Below are 26010 nucleotides of genomic sequence, written 5' to 3'. Positions count from 1 at the left end.
ATGCAAATAGTCACAGTGTTACATAATTGAGATAGCAAAGATAGTATTCTTTGTTAAAACCAATACTTTAACAATTTAAGTATAACTAAAGTCATCATACAAATGTTAAACAAAATTTGCTACCTGGAAATCACTAAATAATCTATAAAGGAAAATCTTTATTTTACTTTTGTGATGAATGGTGAAAGGTTAGAAAGGCTGTCAGATTTTTTTTTTTATTGGAGTTATTGGCCCAGTTCACGCTTTCCAATTGCCCTGATTACAGTATCACAAAAATTTAAATAAAGGTAAGTTCAAATTTTTGAGCTGGCACCAGAACAGGAATAGAGGTGAAATATTCCAGCTGGAAAACTTGTCAACATGTTTTTTTTATGTTGGAATGATTTCTTCTAATTTCCAGGTAACCCCTATGACAGGAGGGGAATGCACATTTGAGAGGGGTTGTAAAGTGCACATACACACAAATAAATCTAATAATTCTGAAATAAATGTTTTTTTTGCTGGCATTTGGGTGCAGTTGTGGAGTTGTGCAGTTTTCTAGCACAGGAAGCTGAACTTGTAGAGAGTTTAAAAGGAAGTGTACGAATAGCAGACAGGCCTGGAATGCTGCAGGTACACACCCACACATAAAAAATGGATTTCAATAAATAACCACAGTCATTGTTCTGATATAAAATGACAGTCAGAACAAGCTTTAAACAAGGTTTAACCCGTCTCTATATGTTTTGAGTGAACCCTTTAAGTTGACAGTATATATTTTAAAAAATTGTGTAGCTATGATGAAAGTTTGTGTTTGGTGTGCAAGTTAATTTTAATAGAAATGTCCTGTGTATAAATTATGGGCAGATTGAGGTAAAGGACAATTACAAGTGTCAGCTAATCCTGGAACAACTGCACTTTGAATTCTTTAGCTCAATCTTACCATTCAAGATATAAACTTAATTTAAAAAAATAAAGCAGCTAAGAGGGTTTTTTTTATTTTCATTTTTTGCATATAGAATTTTAATTCAAATTTCAATCAAGCTAACCTTGGTTATCATAAGCAGGCAAAACTTACAGTGCTAATCACAACACTTCAAGCACTTGAGGAGTAGCTGAAATAAACCTCTTCATCATCCATTTTTATAAGCTCTTGAGATGTTTCTTGTGGTTTGAACAGTAAAAAGAGGGAAGCAAATGCTTTCATGTTACCAACAGCAGATGTCCTTCGGTTTCCTTCACTGAACAGCATATGTCTGTGACAAAGTTTTATAAATTCAGGAGATATGCAGGGTCATTTTTGATCATCAACAAATCTTAAAGTAGAAATATGGCCTTTCACTTTAAGTATATACACAGTATACTATTATTCCTTGGGCTACAGTTTCTTGGTGAGTTTAAGTTTTAAGAGGACTTATCATTGAGACATGTTGTGTGACAATTATCTGAACAGCTGAGCTGCATACTTACTCTGGGTCAATGATCAGAAGGTAGTAAAGAAAAAGGATCAGAACACCGGGTTGACAATAGCAGTTCACATAATCTGTCCATGATAGGTCCTCCTTAAGGTGTAGCGTTGTACGACATAGGGGTTTAAAAAGCTTTATAACTATCGTCGTGGCACTAGGTTGTTAATTGAATAGAAACCTATCCTCGGAATATCTTGTATGACTGTGGACTTTTGTGTATAAACAATGACAAGTTATTTACAGATGACATTTAAAGCAAGAAAACCTGTATTAGCTTTATGTGGGGTAAATTCTCACTTTATAAACATATAACTCATGAAAAAACATTTGTGACAATGTGGTAAATATAATGTTATAAACAAATGGCAAACAACACAAATAACATAAATATAGAGTTAAATACTACCCTGTGCTGTTTTTGCATACAATTGTTTTTCAAATCGGGATTTATCAGCAGCAGCAGCAGCAGAAATCAGTCAGTACAGCCCATTTACCAACTTTCACCTACTGTCTCCCTGCAATGAGAAATTACTGCAACCTGATGACAGAAACAGAAGAAACAGAAACAGCTCCATTTGCATCATGGAAGCTCTTTCCAAGATAAGACCTAATTTAATAATTCATGCCAATAAGTGTTGATTACAGTTGGCGCTATATAAATCTTGTTTATTAATAATAATAATATTAATAACAGGACCCTGGTCCTGAACCACCTCTAAGGTGCTCCAGTTTATATATGGATGAACATCCTTTGATCCGATTAGTTGGGTAAAGAGAAATGTACTACCAAATTTAGAGTTGCCATTCTTTCCTTAGTAAAATACTTGAGTGAAACTTTATTCTTTTACCTTATGTTCATCTATTTCCATCCATATCCAAAGGAATCCAAGGTATCCACTTATGAATGCTCACAGTCTCTCATAATGCTCTGTAGAATGTCTGTTGTCTCTCAACATCCCTGACAGCTTTATGTAGCAATACAACCATAGAATTTATGTACAGCCCTTTGCTGATCACAGAGACCGTACATGAGACCCTCTATATAAAGTAAGTTGACCACTACTGGTCTAGATAAAACAAACCAAGCAAATGTTCCTTCACTGACAAGCTACACTTAAAATTAGATGAATTCTTTGTGCAATGTAGGAAAAATTTAAAGCATTTCAAACATAAAACTCACAGACAGAAAGTTGACTTTCAGATTTGGATGTGTTATTTATAACACTGTTGTATTAGCGGACTGAAAACAAAAAAAAAATATATATATATATATATATATATATATATATATATATATTATATTTTTTTTTTTACTGCCAACTACCAATTCAACCTCAGGATGGGAAACTTCTACCTAAAAGCCCAGTTGCATTACCTTGTCATTTCCTATCTACCAGGTGCACAATATGCAGTGTAAAATATTTCCTTCTAACTAAAGAAGAGTGTAAGGTCCCATCTCCAGTGATTACTCAGGGTAGTGGACTACAGGTAACATTTTATTGTAGTTCTCTTCCAGCCCATTGAATTGTTACCCAGAGCTGAAATGAAGAGCATGTGACCATACAGTAAAAGACCCTCTTCGTACCCTATGATCATTTTTCTTGAAAATATAAATGCATGATTCATCTCCCTTACTAGGGTTTGGCACAAACATTGGGATCATCTAACTTCAGCATACATCCACCAAACCCCTGGCACTTTATACAACATTATGTATAACAGTCATAAATACTAAAATGCCGTGTTCAGTATCTAAAAACATTCAGGCATATTTGTTCATTTATCCTAACATTTGTTACTCCTTGGTTCTTTCAGGAAGAAATGATGTCATCGACAGTGAAGCAAAGGAACGTGTTGGCAGGGAGTGAAGCAAGCAGAGGTTCTGAACTGATGTAATGAAATAAGGGTAGACAGAAAGAGGAAACTGCAATAATGAAAACAACATTAGGCATGCTGTCTGAATTACAAGTCAAATACACAGCTCAGCTACATTAAAAAGCCCAGACATGTTTTCATAAATGAAATAGCAAGGTCAAATTCTCCCTGGTAATTAAAAATAAAGCATGTGAATGGCGCTGGCCTGCTGTGCCTAACGTTGACCTACAGATAAACGTCATCTACTCATCCTGTAACAATTACCAGCTTTTACGTACATTTTTGGAATTTTCTTCTTAATTAAAATACTTTACAATAATAGGGTTATTCAACTAAGCAGTGCAAAATATAGTAATCTGTAGAGGTTGATATATGAGATCACATACTACAGGAGGTACATGAAACATGATGACATACAAGTGGGTAATCGTCAGTATTGACTTCTATAAATATGAATATAACTGCAATTACCAAATTGTAACAATAATTCTGCCTATAAGTAGAAAGCTGGGATGACAATTGACATGTCTGGCTTTTCTATTTTAGAGTTGCACATACAGTGGTACATACAGTGGTACCCTCGTATAAATCCTTAATCCATTCCAGATCCTTGGACTTATACCAAGCAGGATATATACCAAACACGTTTTTCCCATAAGAAATAAAAGGAAAATTAATAATTTGTTCCCATGAAAAAAAATCCTATTGTTATTGGCATATTATACACTGATGGGGTTGTGTAAAATAATTGAAACACTGCTTAATACTAAAATACATAAATACAAAGCAATTAGATGAAATAAATGAAAATTTAACCTCCCTTTACCTTGCTGAGAAGAGTCGAGTGCCTACTAGGATGGTGCTGAGAAGGGAGGAGATGTTATGATATTCACAGAGAGTTATAGCGCGGGTTGTTCACTGAATTGTAGCAACTGGCGTACTGACGCTCGTGGGCAGTCGTGGCTATTCCTCGAGATAGGTAAATAAGGGTAGTGCTCCGTGTTATGACTCATTTTGACCCATACAAGTTCTACCACAAAGGTTGTATACCAAGCAAAGGCTGTATACCAAGCAAAATTTTTCATGTCCAAACAGGACTTATACCAAGTTGGACTTACTCCAAAGCAGGCTTATACCAAGGTACCACTGTATTTGTAATTTATTCATAGATAGCCATAAAAGATACCCATGTGTGTTTAGAAAGAATTATTGGTATACCAGCTGTTACAATTAGATGACCATAGACCATTTAGATGTAAAATGTGGTCTATGACTTATCTAACATAAAAAGTTGTATAATAACTATTGAATCAGTTATATAATTAAAGATTGATGAGATATACCCATATAAATGCTAACTGCTACGCAAACAAGTTTATATTTATATATTTTTTGTACTGTATATAGAGTATAGGAAGCATAAATCCCCATACCCCAATATCATAATTTAAAGGTCAACAGAACTGTGGCAACTGGTCCAAAAAAAAAATGGCAGATGGCGAGTTATTGTCACTAGTATTAACTGCAATCTCCCTGCAGCATGTTTTCCCCATTTCTAACTTACCATCTCTTATTCTGTACTGTGTCTCTATGTAGAGGTGGCAATCTTAGTAGAGGCATGGCTTTGCTTCCTCATGTCAGAGCCTTCAACAAGGAGAACAACAAGAAGCATAGTAATCACCTAATCCTATTCCAAATCCTCTGTGACAAGCAGTCAGAGGAAGCAGTAGATAAGATCTCACACTGCAAATATAAATAAATATATATGGTATATGACTATAGGGAATGAAGTTTCTGGACACACTAACATACTTACTGCAATGTTATTTTGAAGGAGAAATTCCAGACAAAAAAATAGATCTTTCGGGGCACTATTGAATTTTGTAGATGTTTCCTATAAAATAGAAAATCTTACTTTTTTGAACTCGGGGTAACTTCAATATATTTCATTTATGTTAACCACAGTTTACTGTGTACATGTTGTTTCTGACACTTGATCCAAAAGCTTGGCATTCAACAGGTGTGATAAAAGTCAATATCACACAAAGTGAAATATTTATGTGTACAGCCAAATATCCTTTAGGGTAAGCTGCCAAGATTAGGTTGCAGTAAACTAGGAATGTCTGATCATTACCTGTATAAGCATATATACAAACAATGAATAGAAATCACATGAATTGGTGTTTTTTTTTTCTGCTGTCAACAATCATACACTATGTGTGTTTTATGAACAGTAGATGCAACTTAGTGTATTTACATAGTTAGAACCTGTCATCAACAAGCACAGCACATAAATGAATGCAAACAGTAAAGATTACACTAACTCTGAGAAAGAATGTGGAACAGCAACACAATTTAATGTGTTATCTGCAGCTGTTTAATTCTTTTTAGAATGTGAGCTGTAACATATCCAATATACATTCTCAGCCAATCAAAAGGAAAAAAAAACATCTTGGCACAATTCATAAATGCACCTGTTAGCTGTTAACAAATGAAATGAATTGTGCAATAATTTATTCTTTTAATGAGCCAGCCAAACAATGTCACTTTGATACTCATTGTCTTTATATTAACCATTCAAGAAAAATTCTCAAGTGAATATGATTTTAATTGTCCAAGGCATTAGAATTATTCAATTTATATTTAGTTTGGATCATGAATTTACTGCTTACTTGGCTTGTCTAAGGCAAATCAAATTTATTAGCTCTTTCACAGAAACAGTTTTATGGCTGCATGGGAAGTATGATAAGGATGAAGAATCTCCCTATGTAGCCCTAAATCATTCTGATCAACTGGCCCTATTAAAAAAAATAGTTCAAAGCCTATTGATTCTTTTAACACAAATACCACCCTAACATTCAGCCAAGATTATAAAACCCCACCGCTAACCATGCATGGATGCTGTATGTATGGAACCCTGCAAACAGTTTACCTATTGTTCATCCCCCACCTTGTTAGACTGCAAGCTCCTGGAAGCAGGGTCCGCATTCCTACAAATCTGTATTGCCAGTAACAGTATTGTTATTGTTGCGTTGTATTGTAATTGACAACTCTCCCACATACCACTGTTATTTCCCAAGTCATGTTTGTTTGTAGTTCTTGTCACCACAGGACAACCATAGCAATGTGTGTCTTGTACTGTATACAATGTACAGCACAGACAACTCTGTTAGTTTTGGACACTTCCACAAGTCCAAGTTTAACTCTCCTGTTTCTCTGGTTAGTACATCGTGGGTGTTCTTTTCTAATGTTTCTCCAGATCTCCATGATCTCCAGATTTGCAGATTTGAAAACATTTGCCACATTTGCACATTTTTAATTTCCTGAAACTTTTTTAACTAAACCTTCAATTCAATCTCCTGCTGTCAATAGAGTCAGCATGCAGCCAAATGTTTGCATAAGGGTGGTATGAAAAATGAAGCTACCATGTAGATTGAATTAGGAAAGCTAATCCAGATGTTTTCCATCAGTTTCTAATTTCTAATCCACTTTTCCATCAGTTTCTAATGAATTCAATGGTAATGTGCCCTTAGTTTTAGACCATTTGAAATCTGAATTTTTATGCTTGCACAGCAGTGATTATGAAAGCAATTAGAGAGGCCAGGACAGCAGGAGCTAATAGACAGGCCTGTAGAAACACCTAAACTACTGAACCAGTTCCAGAAGCTTTAAGACAAACATATCCTACAAATGGCATGTCTCTAGAACTCTCTAAAACTCATCTTCTTGCAGCAACACTAAATATATTTATCTGTGCCTCCAAAATTACATATTTTGTGATGTCTATATTATTGGTGTTGACTGAAGTTTTCTTGTATTTCAGGAAATATTATCTGGCTGTCCAATTAAGTTACCTACATAAACTAGATTATAGTTGTTCCAAATGATAGGTGGCACATTGTTAGAAAATTATTCATTAAAAGAATATCCAACAAAATCAAAAAATGATAATCCAGAATATTTATCTGCTGCAAGCAGTGACCCAACTAGAAGGATTTGTTATGATAATTATTTGTTTCTGTTGTGTATATACCAACAAATAATGGTGTATACCAGCAGTCACCAACTGGTGATTTGCAAAAACATTTTGGTGGTCTATGGCTCTGGCCATTGCGCTACCCCCCCCCCTCCCACAGGGTAGGGAGAAGGACCCTGCTGGGGGGCACACCGGTAAGAGCTGCAGACCATATCACCCGTATGTATTGCAGGCTCAGGGCAGTGAGACACAACCCACCCACTCTCCTATCACTGGCTCAGACATGCGCTGGGAAAGTAGGTGGGTTCTGGTATCATGATGTCACTCTGGGGGAACTTTCTGCCTCTTTTGAGTGACATGGCTGCCTGCGCATGAGCAGTCCAGAGTGCGTAAATTTAGTGATCCGCGAGGTCCAAAAGGTTGGGGACCACTGGAGTATAGAACCACACTTACGCCTAGTATGGTATGGTTATGATGAAATATGAATAAACTTACAACGATCACCTCTACAGTTAGTACAGTGGTCTGCCAAATTGAGCAAATGAACATGTTGTTGCCCCATATGAATAGCATTGTGGGATTGTGTGTCATTCTTTTTGAATTTCCATTTACAGAGGGTCATTCATTTTCAGAGACAATTAACTAGTGTGTGTACACACTACTTAATGACAGTAACAAGGGTACAATACCACATAGTATCATGTTTGCATACCACTCAATATAATAATATTAATAATAATAATAATTATCTAAACTGCCAAGGAAATGTGGCACATGAATATCTGACTCTGTGACCAGGAATATGTTCTTGTATATAGGTATATGTTTGCTTAGCTGATCATGGGGGTTTTTTTAGGAACCCACTAAAAAAGCCACAGAACTTCAGTGAGTAATTGTGGGCAAGCTAGATGCATTATCAATGTGAACAACAAACTTGCAAGTACAAGCATTTACCTAGATTCAATTATACTAGCTTTATATATACAAAACAGGAAAACAAGTGCCTGAATCTTATATTTTGATAGTCATTGTAAGGTAATATAATATGCTATCATGTTTAAAAACAGGTAATAACACACAGTAAAAAAACAAGTAATAATAGAACTTTGTAGTTAGCCGCATCTAACTTTGGATTTAGTGCTTAAATACTAGTCACCAAGTGTTTACTACTCAGAGGACAAGTATACAACAGTCCCACGCACCTCAAGTGAGTAACTACAAATGGGCAACTACAAAGTCAAAAAAGGCTTTTGTAAAGTCATAGAGTTAGGTTATCTTATCAGGGTATAAGGTTTTAAGCTTTACCTTTTTCATAGGACTTATTTTTCCTATTTTTTAATAGAAAAAGCAATGTGTCTTCACTTGCACTGAACTTTTTATTAATGGACCAAACTATACTGCATATTAATCTATGAGTGGTGTAAAAGTTTACAGAAATCATTTCAAGCTAAACTTTAAAGAATTACTTGTGCACCATTATTCACCCTCTGCCCAAGGCAAGAAATAATGCTTATCTTCTCAGAGAGTGCTGTGTCACATCTATATACTTTCATATCTTTGTAGCTGCAGTTTAGAAGCAACTGAGTCGAAGTAAAGGAGCACAGGGTGCTAACACTGCTATTTTAGGCTGTGCATGACATTGATTGAGTATGAGAGCTGATGGAATAAGTGTATGAGCTAAACAATGTCTTTGCAGCCACAGCAGTTCACAGTTTGCGCCTGCTGTTCTGGTTTCTTCCTTTTAGTGAGTAATTTGTTGTACTAGAGGGTGGATTTCTAAATTTCTTGGTAACATCATCTTTACATGCTGACATTTGAGCTTGGTTTTCAAACTTTTTGGTCCAACAATATGGAACAAAATAACTTGTATCTCTATTTTTGTTATGCCATATATGTAGCATCCAATTGTCTTTATAAGCATACAGTTATACTTCTACATATCCACTTAACAGTGACATATGCAGAATTTAATTGCAAATGGGTGGTGGGGAGGTATGGAGGTGGGAAGTAAAACTGCTTGTACAGACACAATAGAAAATATAAAAAGTATATGCTATGTTTTAGACCATATTGGACATCTGCAATGTGACTACACATGGTTGAAAAAACTGTATAGCCGCATTATAGTCTACTCTGATCATACTGTCCTATTACAATAAGCATATCAGAATAAGTTGTGACACAAACCTATTTGATTTGTGTAAAGTATGGGAGTATACTATACATTATTATACATATACATATACTATACATTATTAAAAAAATAACATTCACCTTTTAATTTGCCTCCAAAAGCCTGTCTATCCTTTCACCCTACAAAATTACTATTCTAAAAGGTGGTATTTATATACCTTTGTTGGGCATCATGATACAAAATTCTTAGTTTTTGGTATTCCTTCATGGAGTTACAGATTACCTATTTCTGTGTTGTAGTTTATATTGTTTCACAGTATATTACAATACCTTGAATCGCGAAGTTCCTGGATTTTTTTATTATTTATCTATGAATACAAATAAATTCTCTGTTTAAACCAATGTATCATGTCTATTTATTTATGGTAAAAAGATCTATTAGTGCACATTTTAAATGATGGAATGCATGGCCATGTACATGTAAATGTTACACTGAATGTGACTAATCGTGACTAAAAGCGGTCAGTTCTGTTTACAAAGTAACAGATTAATTATGAATGCGCAGTGCTGGGGATTAGCAGGCCAAGTAAAGCTAGAGATTGTTAATTGAATATTTAATGAATTGCTTGTGTCTAAGACAGTTTCTGTATATTTCAGCATATTTATCATGACAAACGATCGTTTAAAGATGTTAATAATCCTATTAGCAATGACTATGAATCAAGCACGGTCCATAAAAAATGTATATATAAACAAAAATCTTCTCCAGCTCTTTCTTTCCCTCTCTGCAGCGAGTAAATCTCTGTATTACACTGCACTATACTTGTTTAATATGAAATTAATTAAATAAAATAAATTAGAAGAAGCAGAGGTATTAGTTAATAATGTACTACTACTCACAAACATGGATTTTGATATACAATACAAATTACCTAAATATATAACACAAGAGCTCTACAAATTTTTCCTAGGGATGGTAAATTGTACAAATAATGCTCATACATATGGCTCACTTACGTCTAGGGCCACAATTTTTAAAACCAGATTTCCTTCCTTAATCAGTTTTATTGTTGTATATGTAAATGTAGCTACCTAGTTTAATATGCATTCTCTCTTTGGAGCTTTTGCAGTACTCCCAGCAAATCGGCCCATAATGGTACAGCTACCTTAACTTTCCCCTCACTTTAAGCCTTGGTGATCCATCAATAGAGATCCACAAATATAGTCCAATCTAGTGATATCTATAAATATGTTGTATGTGTTGAGAGGGAACAGGGTATTGGGTTGATAGCTAGGACTTTTAAAAAGTTTCTTCAACGCAACCCAGAAAATAAATTCACTTAGTTTTTTAAAGTAGCTACTAAATACCTATCTCTCCCACTGCCTGCACTATCCGACACTAAACCGGTATAGAGAAAATGAATCCCAGCAAAAGATGCTTTTTTGGGGATTGTCAATTTCCCTACTGCATCAGTAACTTTTTCCATTGATTCTGATGTCACTACTTTGTCCTTGTGGGGTCTGTGACAGTGACAACTGGGAGCAATAGAACATAAAGATTGACATACCCCAAATAGTAAGTTTCTGCTGAAACTCTAAGGCATGATTCTCCTGGACTTGAGTACTGCCTGGCAGTTCCTTGCAAGTAAACATTTTAATATGGCATTTATTTCTTACTTGAAGCTCAATTGGTTTGGTAAAACACAGTTTTTGTCCCATTCCTATTTCCCATAATGTGATCATAGAATATTATCAATATAATTACATCCCATGGGCGGCTACGCCTTACTCAAAAGGTGTCACAATGGGTAAAGTCTCCTAGTCTTAAAACCAGCTATAAAAAAATATACTTCTATACCTGTCCAAGAAGGTAAAAAGCAGTTATTATAATAATGATTCAATTCACAAAACATATGAACAAGTGCAACTATACTATTTAGAACTCCACTCAACTTGCCCTCAAAGAATATCAGCATTTTTAATAGATTCCCTATACTGTATATCCTCCTTTCTATCTCCTTTCCCAAGTCGGACACTTGTTTATCTCCCTAATTTTAGTGCCTTTCTATTTGGCTTGAACAAAAACCCTAGTTTTTTTTTCATTTTTGAGAGAATGGGGAAGAGTTAGAACCTATTTCATGTTTTATCACTGAACCCTTGCTGTGGTCATTTCTATTCAGTTCTTTTTCTATCGCTGGGGCAGAAAGTGAAGTTAATCTCTGAAATGGGCACACAGCAATGAAAGTACTTTACTAGCTAAATGTAAAAAGTTAGAAGCTCTATCAAGCTTTTTTTCTATTTTCCTTTTAAGACCTTAATAGTTGTGTCAGCAGGAAAAGTATTGGTGGGACAAAGATAAGAACCAAAGATAAGAACTAAAACATAATAGATGTTCTCTTTCCTACTCTAAAACTAAAAAAAAAGTCTGGAGTTCTTCTGTGTTATATGAATATAAAGAAAAGTGCTCAAAACCTGGGAACACTAAGTCTTTGTTTTATTGGGTTTGGATCTGGGGCCATGAAGAAAAATCAAAATATTGCCAGGATGAATATAGATCCCTGTACATATGTAGGATTATTTGATCTACATACATTTTTGGCCATTACCTTACTCTGATGATGTCCTAAACTGAATTGAATCAGCCAAAGTTGCATAGTCCGGACAGTATTTGCTGGTAGCCAGCCTCAAACAGACTTCCAAATGATCATTAGTCATGGTGGAACGGTATTTGGACTTAATACCTCCTGTGCGCGGTGGAGTTTACTTTGAAAGACAGGGCTCTGCAATCTACTCGTGTTGCCTTTGTGATCTACCGCTAGATCCCGATTCACGTGTTGGGCAACTCTGCTCTAAATACTAAAACTTCCATGTGATGTGGTTGCCATTGTTTCCAGGTTGTCGCAAAAAAAAAATCAAAGGTATCTGTATAGGAATATTATGCCAATGTGCATTTATACAGAAGAAACAACCAGTATTACAGAGCGCAGTATAATGACAATATGTATTATTAATAATATTACAATTATAGTAATTCTGCAACTCTTAACAGATATGATGCTCACTGCAGCCTGCACACTACTGATGATACACAACATATTGCCAAATTATAGCTGAGAACAAATTCTAATGATTTTCCTAGCTGAAGAATAGGGAGAAGACTATAGGGTGGAAAAGGCTTTCTATCTATTTTATGACTGGCCTGTAAAATTGACATAACTTTCTAGCAATTTGTGTCATATCATTTATTTTATTTAAAGCAAACCTTGAATAAAGTTTCTAACTAAAGGTTAAAACCACCCAAAGGATTAGCATAAATTAGAGAAAAAGACTACTCTAAATCCAGCAAGAATGCAGTGACATCACTGGACCCCTAAAGGAAGCTTCTGAAAGCCATGCTCTGCTATACTTCTTTCATTTTAATTGATAAACCTTCGGGTGTTTTCAAATTGTACTTTGTGTTTTTTTGGCACTTGGGGGGGGGGGGGGGGATCAGTCACAACCTTATGCATTATTATATGTTAATGAATTCTAAAGCCATATGTCCATCACTTCTTTGCCAAATCATGTTGTTATGCATATCATGACTCAAAACACATTCATTTTTCTGTCCCATTTAAACTGACTTAACTAAGTCCCAGAGAGATCTACAGAAATGAAGAAAACAGCTCTAAACAATACCGATCCAATAAAGGATTGTTCATGCATTCCAGTGTTATGCTTCTAGACTTTGTGCCAAAGTAGAATCCAAACATATTAAAAATATCCCGGAATGACAGTACTTGGAATTGTTTAAAAAACCAACACTCCATTCATTGAGATGACTAATTGAAAGCAGATGTCATAAAGCAAACTTAACAAAATCTGCAGATATTTGCAGTTATTTTACTTCTTCATTCTTTACTTTTCGTTTAAAACTAAGAAAACTAAAGTATTTTCTTTTAAAGTTGCAGTGACATTCCTTCTCATAGCTTTAATCAAGGTAGATGGGCACAACTTAAGAATAGCTCATATTTAGGATCCCACTGTTTACTTTTGGGGCATCTCTGCTAATAGTTAACAATATTAATACAGTGTTCTATTGTAATCCACAACTCTTCAAACATTTGGGGTCTCAAGGAATAAAGCTGATTACTGCCCATGGGGTGCTACACTGTACCTAAAGTTGTCCAGACTTTGAGGGTATAATAATAAAGGGAAACAAGGGAAAGCAGGGGTTTTGGCACAAAAAGAGTGATGTATTGTATAATATTCATTCATATGTAAGAATCCAGAGCATATAAATTCACGTAGACCACAATATATTCTTGTGGTCTAGGTAGTGTCACTTTGGCCCTTAAGGGCACTATACATTTGACATCTAACAAGTTTTGCACATAGATCGATATACGTATTTATAGCTTGTGAAAACAAATATTTTTCATGTTGACCGTTGAACCCTTGTACTTGACGCGTTTCGCCCTATTTGGCTTCCTCAAGGTTAGCGGTATGTCAACGATTATTAAACGCTTGCCGTTATTACATCTGGATTAATAAACATATATGTAATTTGTACTCGGCGCGTTTCGCCCTATTTGGCTTCCTCAGGGCTAGCGGTATGTCAACGATTATTAAACGCTTGCCGTTATTACATCTGGATTAATAAACATATATGTAATTTGTTAGGGTTGTCATTTAGATATCACGGTAAATGCAAACATTTCAATAATATGACAACTGGAAAATTAAACAGTATATTGATTTGCTATACATAATATACATGCTATATCAAATACATTTGAATCAAAGATGAATGAAAAATGCAAAGATATATAAAAAAAAAAAATGAACTTACATGGTCTTGTATGTGGTTCAATATGCCTATTTGGGGAGATCAGGAAGAAAAAAAAACCCATACACAGAAGTATATAGATGTTGCATCCAATACAGCGGAACAGTATATGTTGTAGCAGGCTAGTATGGATCCCAAGAGGTATGATTAGGGGATCTAAAAGTGAGTAGGTAGCTGTATTCAGTATAACTATAATGATTTGAAGACAAGAAATAATATTAGACTTTGAAGGACCTATTTAAAATACAGAGCGGGTTTCGGGAGAAGATACAAGATTAATGAAACCCTAGGCTCAAAGTTCACATGGAGCTAGCAGATTATTCTTACAGCCCAATCTAGCAGAGATTTGTTAGTCCCACATATCTACTGATATGAAAGTAAGCCCAGAGCCAACATCAAGTCTGGGAACTCCTCCTCTCTTCTTTTTTGCTCAAAAATTAAAATGAATAGGGATACCATAGAGTTCCAAAACAAGTAAAGCAGATAGCACATTTTAATTTTTAAACACTGGTTTCACAATAAATACGTAAATAAATTCTCCCTCTAAAAATACCCATAGAGCTAATACCCACTGTACAGCAAAAAACTTAACAGAGTTTGTAAACTCTGCATTTACCCTAAATTGTTTGCATTGGGTATCAGAGGGGTTTCATCCCCATTACCATACTTGATTTTATTTATTATATCAAATCTGATTTCTGCCCTATCTTGGCAATTCTACTTACATTTTCATTTAGATTTCAAGCTATTCATACAGAAATAAGTCATTGTAAATACAACCTGCTCTAGTACGAAGGTAATTCTATGAAGTCTCCTTTTTTGGTTTAAAATGGTTTACAAAGGTAAAAAAAAAGAAAAACATTCAATGAATATAGTCTATTCTATATACAATTTGGTACAGCAGTGGATTCAATATACAACATGAATACAAACTGTGCTTTAACTTGTTTGTGCCTCCTCTTGAAAGCCAGACACTATTGATTTCTGCCAAGTGTATTTTACACTGGCAACTTTCATTGAAGGGGAGTTCTAATCTTGAACTCAGGTCAATCTATAACTTCATTGAAGCGCTGACAATTTACTAACCACACAAATCAATATCGTAAAACAAGGCAACAAAGACAAAGTAACATTACAGTAAGCATGACACATTCGTTTCCATTTACTAGAAGTGACCTTAATGCATGGTCAGCTGTGCATCCCTACACTTCACATCGTAATAAACATCTTCCCAAGATTATAAACCCTACAGCACCAAACACATCTTCGAGAAGCTGAAGCATGAATTTCAATATCGACAATGGTATGGCTTTTATTATAGTACATTGAATGGCTTTGCCTGTATCTGGCAGACAGGTTGATGTTATCCGTTAACCCTCTTCTTCCCACAGTGATGGTATCATCCTACATTTATCTTCCCAATGACAAAGAGCTTGAAGCTGACCTAGATCTTTAAATACATTTTCCAAAGGGGATTGTCTACTCAGACTCAATTTCCTCTTAGGAAAATGCTGAGCTTCAATCAACTGGGGTAGCCTGCAGAGTTTGTATAGCCTTGTACATGAAGGAATGATATTTATGAATTATCTACACTGCCCTGTTCGCAGGAGCTTTGGGTTTGTGATCTTTTGACACTGAGCTGATCAGAAATGCACATTCTAACTATTCCGGCCGTGGATGTTGTTCATGCAGCTACTTGACAACACAGGTTTCAAAGCTCATTAAGAGTCTTCTGAACCAAGCAATTCATTAGCATCCCATCAACAGAAAGAAACAAAAAAGCAATGAAGAAAGAAACGACCTTAATTTATCTCCTGAAAACAAACATTTTTGCTTGTATTCTATTTTACTCTACTTGAAACATTTGTTTTGATTGATGAGTGTGGTCTAGGCTTGCAGAAGGTCAAGCAATAGCAGCAGTGCCAAATATTCTTTGAGGCTTCACAGCGTAGTCACCCCGTATTCAATCATATGAATTCCAGTGGGACATTTATTAGCAGCAGGCAACTGGGACCTCTGCAAACTAGCAATCCTAGACATTTCAAACATTTCAGTTTGCCAACAAAATTTTCTTTACCTAATATATTTATAAAACTGATCAAAGGTTTCTTTTTTTGAACTAGCTTTACATTTGTATATAGAAACACATACATTTTTGTAAGATATATTTAAAAATAATATATACACAGATTTGGAATTTAGTAACGAGAAATAATTGGTCATTAGGTAATAATTAGGTAGTCATTAGGTTGGTCATTAGGTAATAATTGCTCTTTAAAAGGCATGTTATAAATACAGACATGCAGGTATTATGAGTTGTATTGGCAGATAAGTCAAAACAGTACTTGGGATTAGAACAAAACATTATTTAATAAAAAGTATGTGAACTTATTATTAAAAATGCAACTTGTCTAAGTGCGTAAATTTGGTCTGGTATAATTTAATACATATGACATGATATCCTTCTTGGTGCGGGCTGAATCTGTGCATTTAAACACTTGTATGGGGCTGTCATGCAGTATAATTACCTTTAAACAGGGCCCATTCACCTTTGTAGCTGCATGCATTGTAGAGACATTCAGCTTGAATGAGAGAATGAATTACTTTATACTACAAGCACCTTAAGAGGCAAGGGATGATTTGATTCATGTTAATTTTACTACTTTTGCTTGGTCTGTAGTGTCTGTAGTGCGGGCACCAAAGCGATAGAAGTTTCCAAACAAGCTAGATAAAGCTCTTACTAGCAACTGAACTAACTGGTACAAAACACCCCCCACAGCACACTGACTGGATGGTGAGGTGAACATCACTCTCCTCTTATGTCAAAAGCTCTTACTAGCAACTGAACTAACTGGTACAAAACACCCCCCACAGCACACTGACTGGATGGTGAGGTGAACATCACTCTCCTCTTATGTCAACAAATTGCCATTTAGTACATGCAAGAGGCCAACATCAAGACAAATTCAGGTACTAGCAAATAAAACTATTTAAAACCTAATAGTAATGATGTAATACGTATATATATATATATATATATATACCTGCAGTTGAACTTTAAGAAATCTATCCTCTTGGGTAATCATCTCTAGGTCTATCGAACCTACGAGCCTACCATTAAGACTAAACATTATTGTACTTCCATGATGAAAGATTTTTTTCTTTACAGAATGAATGCAGTCTGGGTATACTATTTACTTTGGACAGTGATGATCGTACCTTAAATGCTCTTTACTTCTGTGCAGGAATAACTGATTATTTTTCAAATGTGTTATTTTGTAGGATGAACCTAATCAATTTACTAGGAACTAGATGAAGCCAGCAAAAGGGGTAATTTACTAAAGGAGACATTTTCACCGTAGCCTATGTTCACTTCAAATTCCATGTCTGGTTTAAGTGACATTTGGATCTTTGAGGCGAGAAAATGCCATCATGGTTATTACACCAATACTAAATAAGATCTCAAGTGTTTTTTTAAATCACTATGTGTTAGAGAAGTTATTGTATGAAAGTTCAATGAACTTTTACTGCTTTTTTTTTCAATCCCCCCATGGATAAATATTGCTAACTCTCAGCTTCTTAATTCACCATAGAAAAGTTTTGTACCAGAATGTATTTCGTGTTTTATTTTGCATGTATTTAGGAATTCATATCCTGCTGTGTTTTAATATTGCAAACAATTACTTACTACTGAAATTCTCCAGCCAGGCTCTTTTATTTTATAACCGCACACATTTTTAACCCATGCACGATTATCTACCATATAGTGCATTTTAAAAGGAGTAATAGAATAAAGTTATAATGAAAATTTAAATAAGAATGGAAAGGGAAATATTTTAAGGAACAGACTGTGTACAATGATAAATCAAATGCAGGATACTGTGTCTTGACCTTTTAAAATTCTCCCAATCTCATTGGTGAGATTATGTGATGAGGCACAACAACTTTCAGGTAAACTTCACTGTAGCAATCATATCATATGCACACAGACATTTACACTTTCAGTGTATCATCTCTGACTACCCTATCATTTTTGAGTACATCATAACCCAATTTTTTAAATCTCCTATAAGCATTACATAATTTTTTCAATGTCTTCATTTTTTAATGTGAAGAATTCAATAATAACACCTGGTAGTTTTGTCATGATGATCCTCTGATCGGGCATTTCTTGTTATAGGTTGTATTCTTGTGTTGTCTCCTCTTCACATTTGCAACGGGTTGAGTTTGCAAGTGGCCATATGTATACACATTGGGCCTGATCTCCAAGACGAAAAAGATGAGGAAGACTATCCTGTGAGAACCTGGGTGATCCAGCAAACCAAAGTCTGAAATAAATCTAATCCAGGCTTGAAAATATTTTCCAAATAATAGGACATGATTTAAAAAAAAATCCATTCCAGGTTTGCTGGATTGTGCTCTGTCACAGTGCAAAAATACCAGACTGTCTTAAATCAACAACAAGCAACCCAGAACAGACCTTTTAGTATTGAAAGCATGAAAACCTTGTGAGTATCTTTATGCCATTGAAGTTTCCATGTTTCAGTGTTCCCCACCCCCATCAACACTTGTAACTTTAAGCCTCATAAATAACTCTTATGGACTAAGAGACGTGCTAGATATACCAATAGACAGCAGAAAATCCCAATGGCAATAGACACCCTAATATCTGGTGGATGATCAATTATATAAATCGGGTAGTACTAATATTATCCTTAACAGCTGTTTATAACATAAAACTGTAATATCTCAACAGGCAAATGACACTAAGTGCTCTATGGATGTAACTTAGGCTATTTCTCTTCTCATAAAATGGTAACATGAAACTTTATGAAAATATCATTACTGAACATTATAATTACTGATTTATAAAGCAGCACCATCTTCTGCAGTACTAGACATAAATAAAAAGTATATAGAAGGCATTAAGATTTCATGGCAGAAAAATTGCTACATCAGGTGAAAAAAGAAAGTTATTATGGCTTTTACATCATTAGGTAAGGAAAATGTCAAAGGAAAAATACAGCCTTGAGAGTGTAGCCCATCAATATACAAGGTATTTATCAGGCGCAGCAGCGGCTCTTCTGCCTCAAGTGCACATACTTAGTAAGTTGTTAGCCAGGCTTTAGAAAATGTCTGCTGCTAGCTTTTTCAGATATTAGCAGACATCAGTCTAGTCTACAGCTATTATTTATCCAAGATAAGACTGGGAATGTATGCAAAGACCCCCCATAAATATGCAGTGCCAAAAAGCATAGGTACGAAACAGTGTGCCCAAAACATAGATTGCTGATCATCTACTCATGTCCAGCCTATCAATAATATAAACCACTGACCATTGGGTACTGCTTATGCTTCATAGAAAAGCAAAGTTCTTTAAAATGTTGGAAGCCTCCTGTAATTTTTGTGAAGTTAATAAAAACATTGAAATGCATAGCTTACATCTTACATTAATGACAGCAAACAGCACACGCAGTGGGTAGGATATAAAATATTTGCATTTAATATAATCCAAACTATCAAAACATTTTGTTCTTGCTTTAGTTAGCCGATATAAAAGCACACAGTAATTAAAGCCTACTTTTTTATTACTGTACCATAGTCAAGCTGCATATACAAAAATAAATATGTTCTTTTTTCTGTCTATTTTTACTAAAAGCTGCACAACAGCAAACCAGGTCTCCAACAGTTTACCAGTTCCCCCCTGCACATTTTTTCAATTTTCACCTTTTAAATACTGAATTAGGAGGCCATTTTGTTATATTCCTCTGAAATTGGAGTGAACACACACTAGGGTAAGAATGACTCTCCTAGTAAAGCAGCTTATAACAGGTTAGAAATACTTTTGACCAAAGCTAGCTATAAATAGGTGCACAGTCAAGACGATGCTTGTAAACAAGCTTAACTTGGCATGCTTTCCAGGATGAAGCTATCATCTTGCACTATCTATAGCAAACATGAGATTGCACACATTGTTTTGCTGAAATTTGTCAACAAAATTCAGATTCTAAAGAACGTTTGTATACAAAAAAGTTAAATTTAATTAAACTAGTTTCTATTTAACATAACAAACCAGCAGCATGGAGATACTAAATCAGTGTCAGTGGACAAAAGTTAAGAAAGCTATGAACCTGAATTGGATTCATGTCCCATGAGACACCGAGCGGGCAGAACACTAGACTCCTCTGTATATGTAATTTATCTTTGTAAAGCCAGGCAAATGAAAAAGAACCGTATGCTTTACAGCCAACATATCACCTCGTGGTAACCTTAATTTTACTGCTAAACTCCAGCCAAAATATTGCTTTGTCAGTTTTTAAATAAATGGAATAGCTAGAACCACTGCCATGCTTCTGCTGCTGTCTATGGCCCAGTTGAGGCAATTTATGGCCACCTAATTGGTTTTACGCCTAATGTATGTTGGGCATTCTTTTTAAAACCCAAGTAAATTTTGGCCATATTCCTTGGTAGAGACACAATAGAAAGGAAGTAGCGACCAGGACAAAAAGAGAGGGTGAATAAAAGGGTACTATAAAAGCCATGTTGGCACATGTTGGTACACAATTGCTACTGAACAGGACTACAAATCTTGCATCTGCAAAAAGCAAAATGCTGGTGGATAACACAAGTAGTTCCTGTAGTAACTCCAATTGCTGCAAAAAAGCCAGTCGCTCAGCAACTAAACTAAAGCTGTAATAGCAGCAACATTGACGTTTCACTGCCTGTTCACTAGCTACACAAAAAATGGTAATCACTGTTAGAAAATCACTCATGTGACACAGTCTTAATTCTCTGCTCCTCTGTACTAATATGCAAACAGAACCTGCATAATTGTTAGCTGTCTCATAGAAACCAGCTCCTGTCAATCATCAGTTTCCCACTGCATTAGTCATTTATTCACCGCAGAGAGGTAGGTCCTCTGTTAAGCCAAAGCTGGAACATCATATGTCTTAAGACATTTGGTGAATTTAATGAGGCATTGCAGAGTGCAGAAATGTAAGTGACCCATAGCAAAAAGATTTCATGTTAAATTAGTTAGGCACAGAATGGCTCCTTTAAGTTTCTGCACTAATCATGTTGTTCTTTTGTATAATAAATACATATTTCCAGTTCAACAACTAGCAACTAAAAGAAAGAGTGGACACGGTTTAGAAAGAAGTCAGTTAATGCGCCAAAAATGATATGAGGTCCCGAAGAGAAGTATGAACAAACCATTTCTTGGTAGTTATGTTTTATTTACTGAGCTCATTGGTTCCAAAATTGTATACTAAATCACTAACTCACTCTGCCAATCAAATCCAAAGATATTCTATGGGTTCCATTTATAAAACACGGAATATGACATTCCCTCAAACAATGCCTGGTGGAGAATCAATTACTCAAGCACATGGACCTGGAGGAAATGTTTGAGGGAATGCCTGATTCCCTGTTTTATAGAGTCCTAGGAAAAATACAAAGTATCACACTGTAGTGCACTTTACCAATATACCTGCAGCACACCACAATGCACAGTAATAAAATATAATGTGTTGTGGAGTTCTGCATTATAAAAAAATATTGCAAGCACTTTTTTGGTATGTTATGCTGCATTATTCAACCCATTTAAATAAATGTTTTTTCTTAATGAAAGATGCGTGGACACATTATCACACCACAGCAGGGTGAACTGAACCTAATGTATTTAAATTCCTGAATGTAAAATGATGGTAGATTTGGATAAACCACCCCTTCTCGTAGATTAGACAACAGGTTTTTTGCTCATTCAGCACTGGGTAATGAGAAATTATCCTGACGTGACAGATGTGTTCTGGAGCTGTCAGCTATAAAAAAGAGATATCGGTGCAGGAAATGCATCTTTGTATTTCAGATATACTTGTCAGTAAGGGAAACATGTGGAATGTTTTAAGTATGTTGTCAGCAGCGGGCAGCTCCTAAATGTCATTGTGTGAATACAAATTAATGTGTCTCTACAGGAGATACTATGAGATTTCCAAAGAATATAACATTTCCTAAATATTTCTAACTTCAACACTGAACAAACACCTAACAATGAAAAATATACTGGTTATAATGTCTTTACAACCCTGGAATAGAAGTTTAATAGCCTTAGTTTTACCATTCCAAAGTTTCTTAGTTTACCATTTTCTATAGCCAAGAAAAGATAATATACTGATACACCTGCATCAGTTCAATGGGGAATTCTAACCAATAAAAAATGAGAAAAAATAAATGTATTCCATTGCAACAGATAGATCTAAAATCCATTGGTGACTGGAGATTTACAGGTGCAAATCTTTATGGCAGGGATCACTAACCTGTGATAAATAACAAAGCTACAAGAGAACCATATTTTTATAACACTAAACTTCCAATAAAAATACCTCATATGCTTATTGTTAGCTAATGAGTCAGTCCGCCAAATGTTTCTATTCTTCAAGCATGGCTGTACATCTTTGGGCTGAATTACCCACTGTTTTTGTCTAACCCCTGTGGATTCTCTTCCTTGCTGCATTAATCATAACATAAAGAAAACTGAACATTCAGCAGTGAGCATTAGGCTTCCTTGTTGAGGTCATAGCAGATGAGGAGAGCTGATGTACCAATTGTGCACCTGGTGTCCCTTAGAGATACAATAAGACCTCTCAAGACACAAAAACCAAAATAATTTTAAGGTTGGCTAACCCTCTACAAAATATATATTAGGATACCTCTGCTTAAAGTAACAGAGCCACTTACCAGCCCCCTCCTGACCCACTTATACTAACATTCCCAGTGCTCCCCACCTTGTAGTTGTTCCTTTGGAGATGTCGATACAAAGAAGCGTTTGAACTCTTCCCAGCATTCAGTGCTGAGCCACCCACTACCGGTCCCAAACAATCAAGTAGGGGGTAAAAGACAAGCAGGTCAGGGGTTTGGCTAATAACAGACATTGTCTCTTTAACCCCCATGCTTATGCAAACTTCATGAAGAGAGCCTTATCTAACACTAACTACCTTACAGGAAAGCACAAAGTTATCTGAAACCCAGAGCATTTTCCTGTGCACATTTTCACTGTCTGTAAAAGGTCTGACCCTTCCCTTTAGAAACGCTCTATGGACGCTAAGACCATGCATCAACTCGAAGAACCAATAAGGAGCTGCAAGAAGGGGCAGGCAGCCGTTTTATTTTTGAAGAAAATGTCTAAAACTTCCATATTAATGTTGTGGGGAGTCCCATAGTATGAATGTATCTGGAAGCACCTGACCATTCCTACACCAGTTATATCTATGAAGTTTTATCTGTGGAGGAAGATATTTTTCAATGCAGCAACTTTTCACAGTGATAGATACCGATAGATACTTTTCTAAAAACCATACCAAAGGTGCAGCATGTGGTTTATAAGCCACTTGTACCCACCAATATGCCCGCTTCTGCCCACCACCAGAATTGAGATTGCTTTGGCTAGAGGTACGAGGGATGAAATTTTCTAATAGGTTTGTTATCACTGTATGGGGAAACCTCCACAAAGGGCAAACATTAATGTTGCAGAATTTATCAAATCTCCCCAAAGCAAACATAAATAATTGCGGTTTTGGCTGGAGTTGGATGGATGTGTGAGTCAAAGTTTAGGAAGATTATGAAAACAAGAAACTTTAAAAACCAAAAACACAGCTTCTGTTTAATAATTCCATAGAATAAAACGAAAAACTCCATCACATCACCACAATCTAACATGATCATCAAACATAGCCTCTCGGTTGGGTTGGAGACATCGGAGAATATTACATAATGCATACAATGTTATGGAGAGAGGAGATTTCAGAATACTCAAAGCTAACATTTCACCACACATCAAATCTAGATAAAATTCAGATAAAATCAGCACGCAGATTTATGGTAGTGTGAAAATGCCACTAAAATTCCAAGAGACTAATCGCCATTAGTAGTAATTGATCACTACAGCAATGGAACAGATGGCTCCCTGTGGAATAAGGCACACAGGTAGATTGTAGCACCATTTATTCATTATGGTACACAATGTTCTAAATGTGTTCAAATCATCGCAACCACAAACTGCTACGGTACATGTTATTTGTGTGCTTCACTCCATAGTTAGCCATTTTTCCCAAATGTTTTGTGATTGATCACTAGCAGCAGCAATTCATCTCTTGTGATATAAGTAGTGTGATCGCACCAATAAAAATAGCCCATGTGCTTCTAGACTTAGACTCGTCAGACTAATTACATCATTATTGCTTAGTTGGCAGGGCTTTGCATGGTTACTTTTCAGAAAGTCATTGACCCAAATATAGTCTGCATGTTATATCCAACAAGCAAATCCTGCTGCATTAGCTCAATAGTTAATCCACGAAGTGGAAGCACACATGAGAATGATGAGTATTATAAATCGCAAAGCACAGATAACGTGGTTGATAAATGACTCTGCAGGGTGCTGTGGGCAGGTGTGCTTGTTGCAGTCTGGCTGGCACAAAGTGGCATTACTCACTGCTAGCCTATTGTGTAGTGGAGCATTGTCAGGATGCCCCCATACCCATCCAGCTCCCTTGGCATTACATCGGCACGACAGGTGCTCAGCCCAAGTCCTAAGAAAGTTGACTTACCTTGGCCAGGAGGAGGGCATTCTGACTGGCAGCTGCCAGTTCCCTCAGACTTTGTGTGCAGGGGGCATTGTGGGGGTGAGCTCCCGAGCTCCCCCCGGTGGCCGAGCAGCCAGGGCTGCCACAGTTGTTGCTGTTGTTGCTGCTGGTGTGGTGCCCGCTGGCTGTGGGGCTCCCGGAGGGGCTGGCCCTCGGTCTCTGGCGTATGCCATCCAGCAGCCTGACCAGTAAGATATTGGCCGGTAAGTCATCCACCCCACACTCCACCAGGATGCGGCACTCCGGGCAGCGCAGCTCATTCCTGGAGCTAACAATGCTCTGCAGGCAGCGGCGGCAGAAGGTGTGCTGGCATGGCAGGACCCGGGCACTGGTATCCAACCTCTCCAGGCACACCGAGCACTCCAATAAATCCAACAACGACGACTCGTCCATCTCCTCTCCCCCTTCTCCCCGTCCTCTCCTCTCCCGTCTCCTCTCCTCCTCCTCCCCTTTAGATGCTTTCTGGGGTCCTTTGGAGGTGCACAGCCAGGACGCCCCGAGGAGCATCTAGAACAGCGGGTTGGCCAACACAGCCAGCGAGGAGCCTAACGCGGAGCCTGGTGCGGAACATCAGCCATGGTCACACTCCTCCCGAAGTCAGATCCCGGATCTCCCTCCAAGTACCGGTCCTGATCGTTCTGATCACCAGAGCTGGACCAACTTCATGTACACCAAGCGGGCTAGAAGAGATGCCGGCACATGTCATCACAATGCCAGAGATCCCGGCAGCTCCGGCTGCTATAAAGTCATGCCTAGCAAAGCAGTGTGGAGGAAATGATGGGCACCGCGCTGCTTTCCTGCCCTGACCTGTCCCTCACCCCCTCCTCTGATAGAACAGCCTGCTGGTCTGCTCCATAGCCGGCTATGTAACCGGAGCATTCCCTCCCCCCTCCAAGGAAGGAGGAGCAGCCAGGCAGCCTTCTACTCCCTGTGTGTGCACACTGACACACTGACAATACACACTGACAACACACACACTACTAATACACACTACTGACACACACTGACAATACACACTACTGACACACACTGACAATACACACTGTATTACTATTGCAGACTACATGATACAAAGATGAAAGCTATATACACACACTATGAACACATGTATAC

The 26010-nt window shown here is 36.7% G+C and overlaps 1 protein-coding gene and 1 long non-coding RNA gene across 3 annotated transcripts in view; one reads left to right on the top strand and one right to left on the bottom strand.

The window, feature by feature from the left end:
• Nucleotides 1–25711, bottom strand: part of SH3RF3 (SH3 domain containing ring finger 3) — a 241542-nt gene extending 215831 nt beyond the window's left edge. For both annotated transcript variants that reach the window (XM_072414050.1, XM_072414059.1), the window contains exon 1: nt 24862–25711. In XM_072414050.1, coding sequence (XP_072270151.1) covers nt 24862–25404 — 543 coding nt within the window. In that variant the 5' untranslated portion in view covers nt 25405–25711. The remainder of the gene's footprint in view (nt 1–24861) is intronic.
• LOC140332849 (uncharacterized) lies at nt 15433–19694 on the top strand. The gene is made up of 2 exons (XR_011921232.1): nt 15433–15563; nt 18441–19694. It is a non-coding gene; the product is annotated as an uncharacterized lncRNA (long non-coding RNA).
• Nucleotides 25712–26010: the final 299 nt, after the last annotated feature.

Source organism: Pyxicephalus adspersus, chromosome 1 (genome assembly GCF_032062135.1).
Source record: "Pyxicephalus adspersus chromosome 1, UCB_Pads_2.0, whole genome shotgun sequence".
NCBI lineage: Eukaryota > Metazoa > Chordata > Amphibia > Anura > Pyxicephalidae > Pyxicephalus > Pyxicephalus adspersus.
Note: the sequence above shows the minus strand (reverse complement) of the source record. Positions and strands in the feature narration are given on the sequence as shown.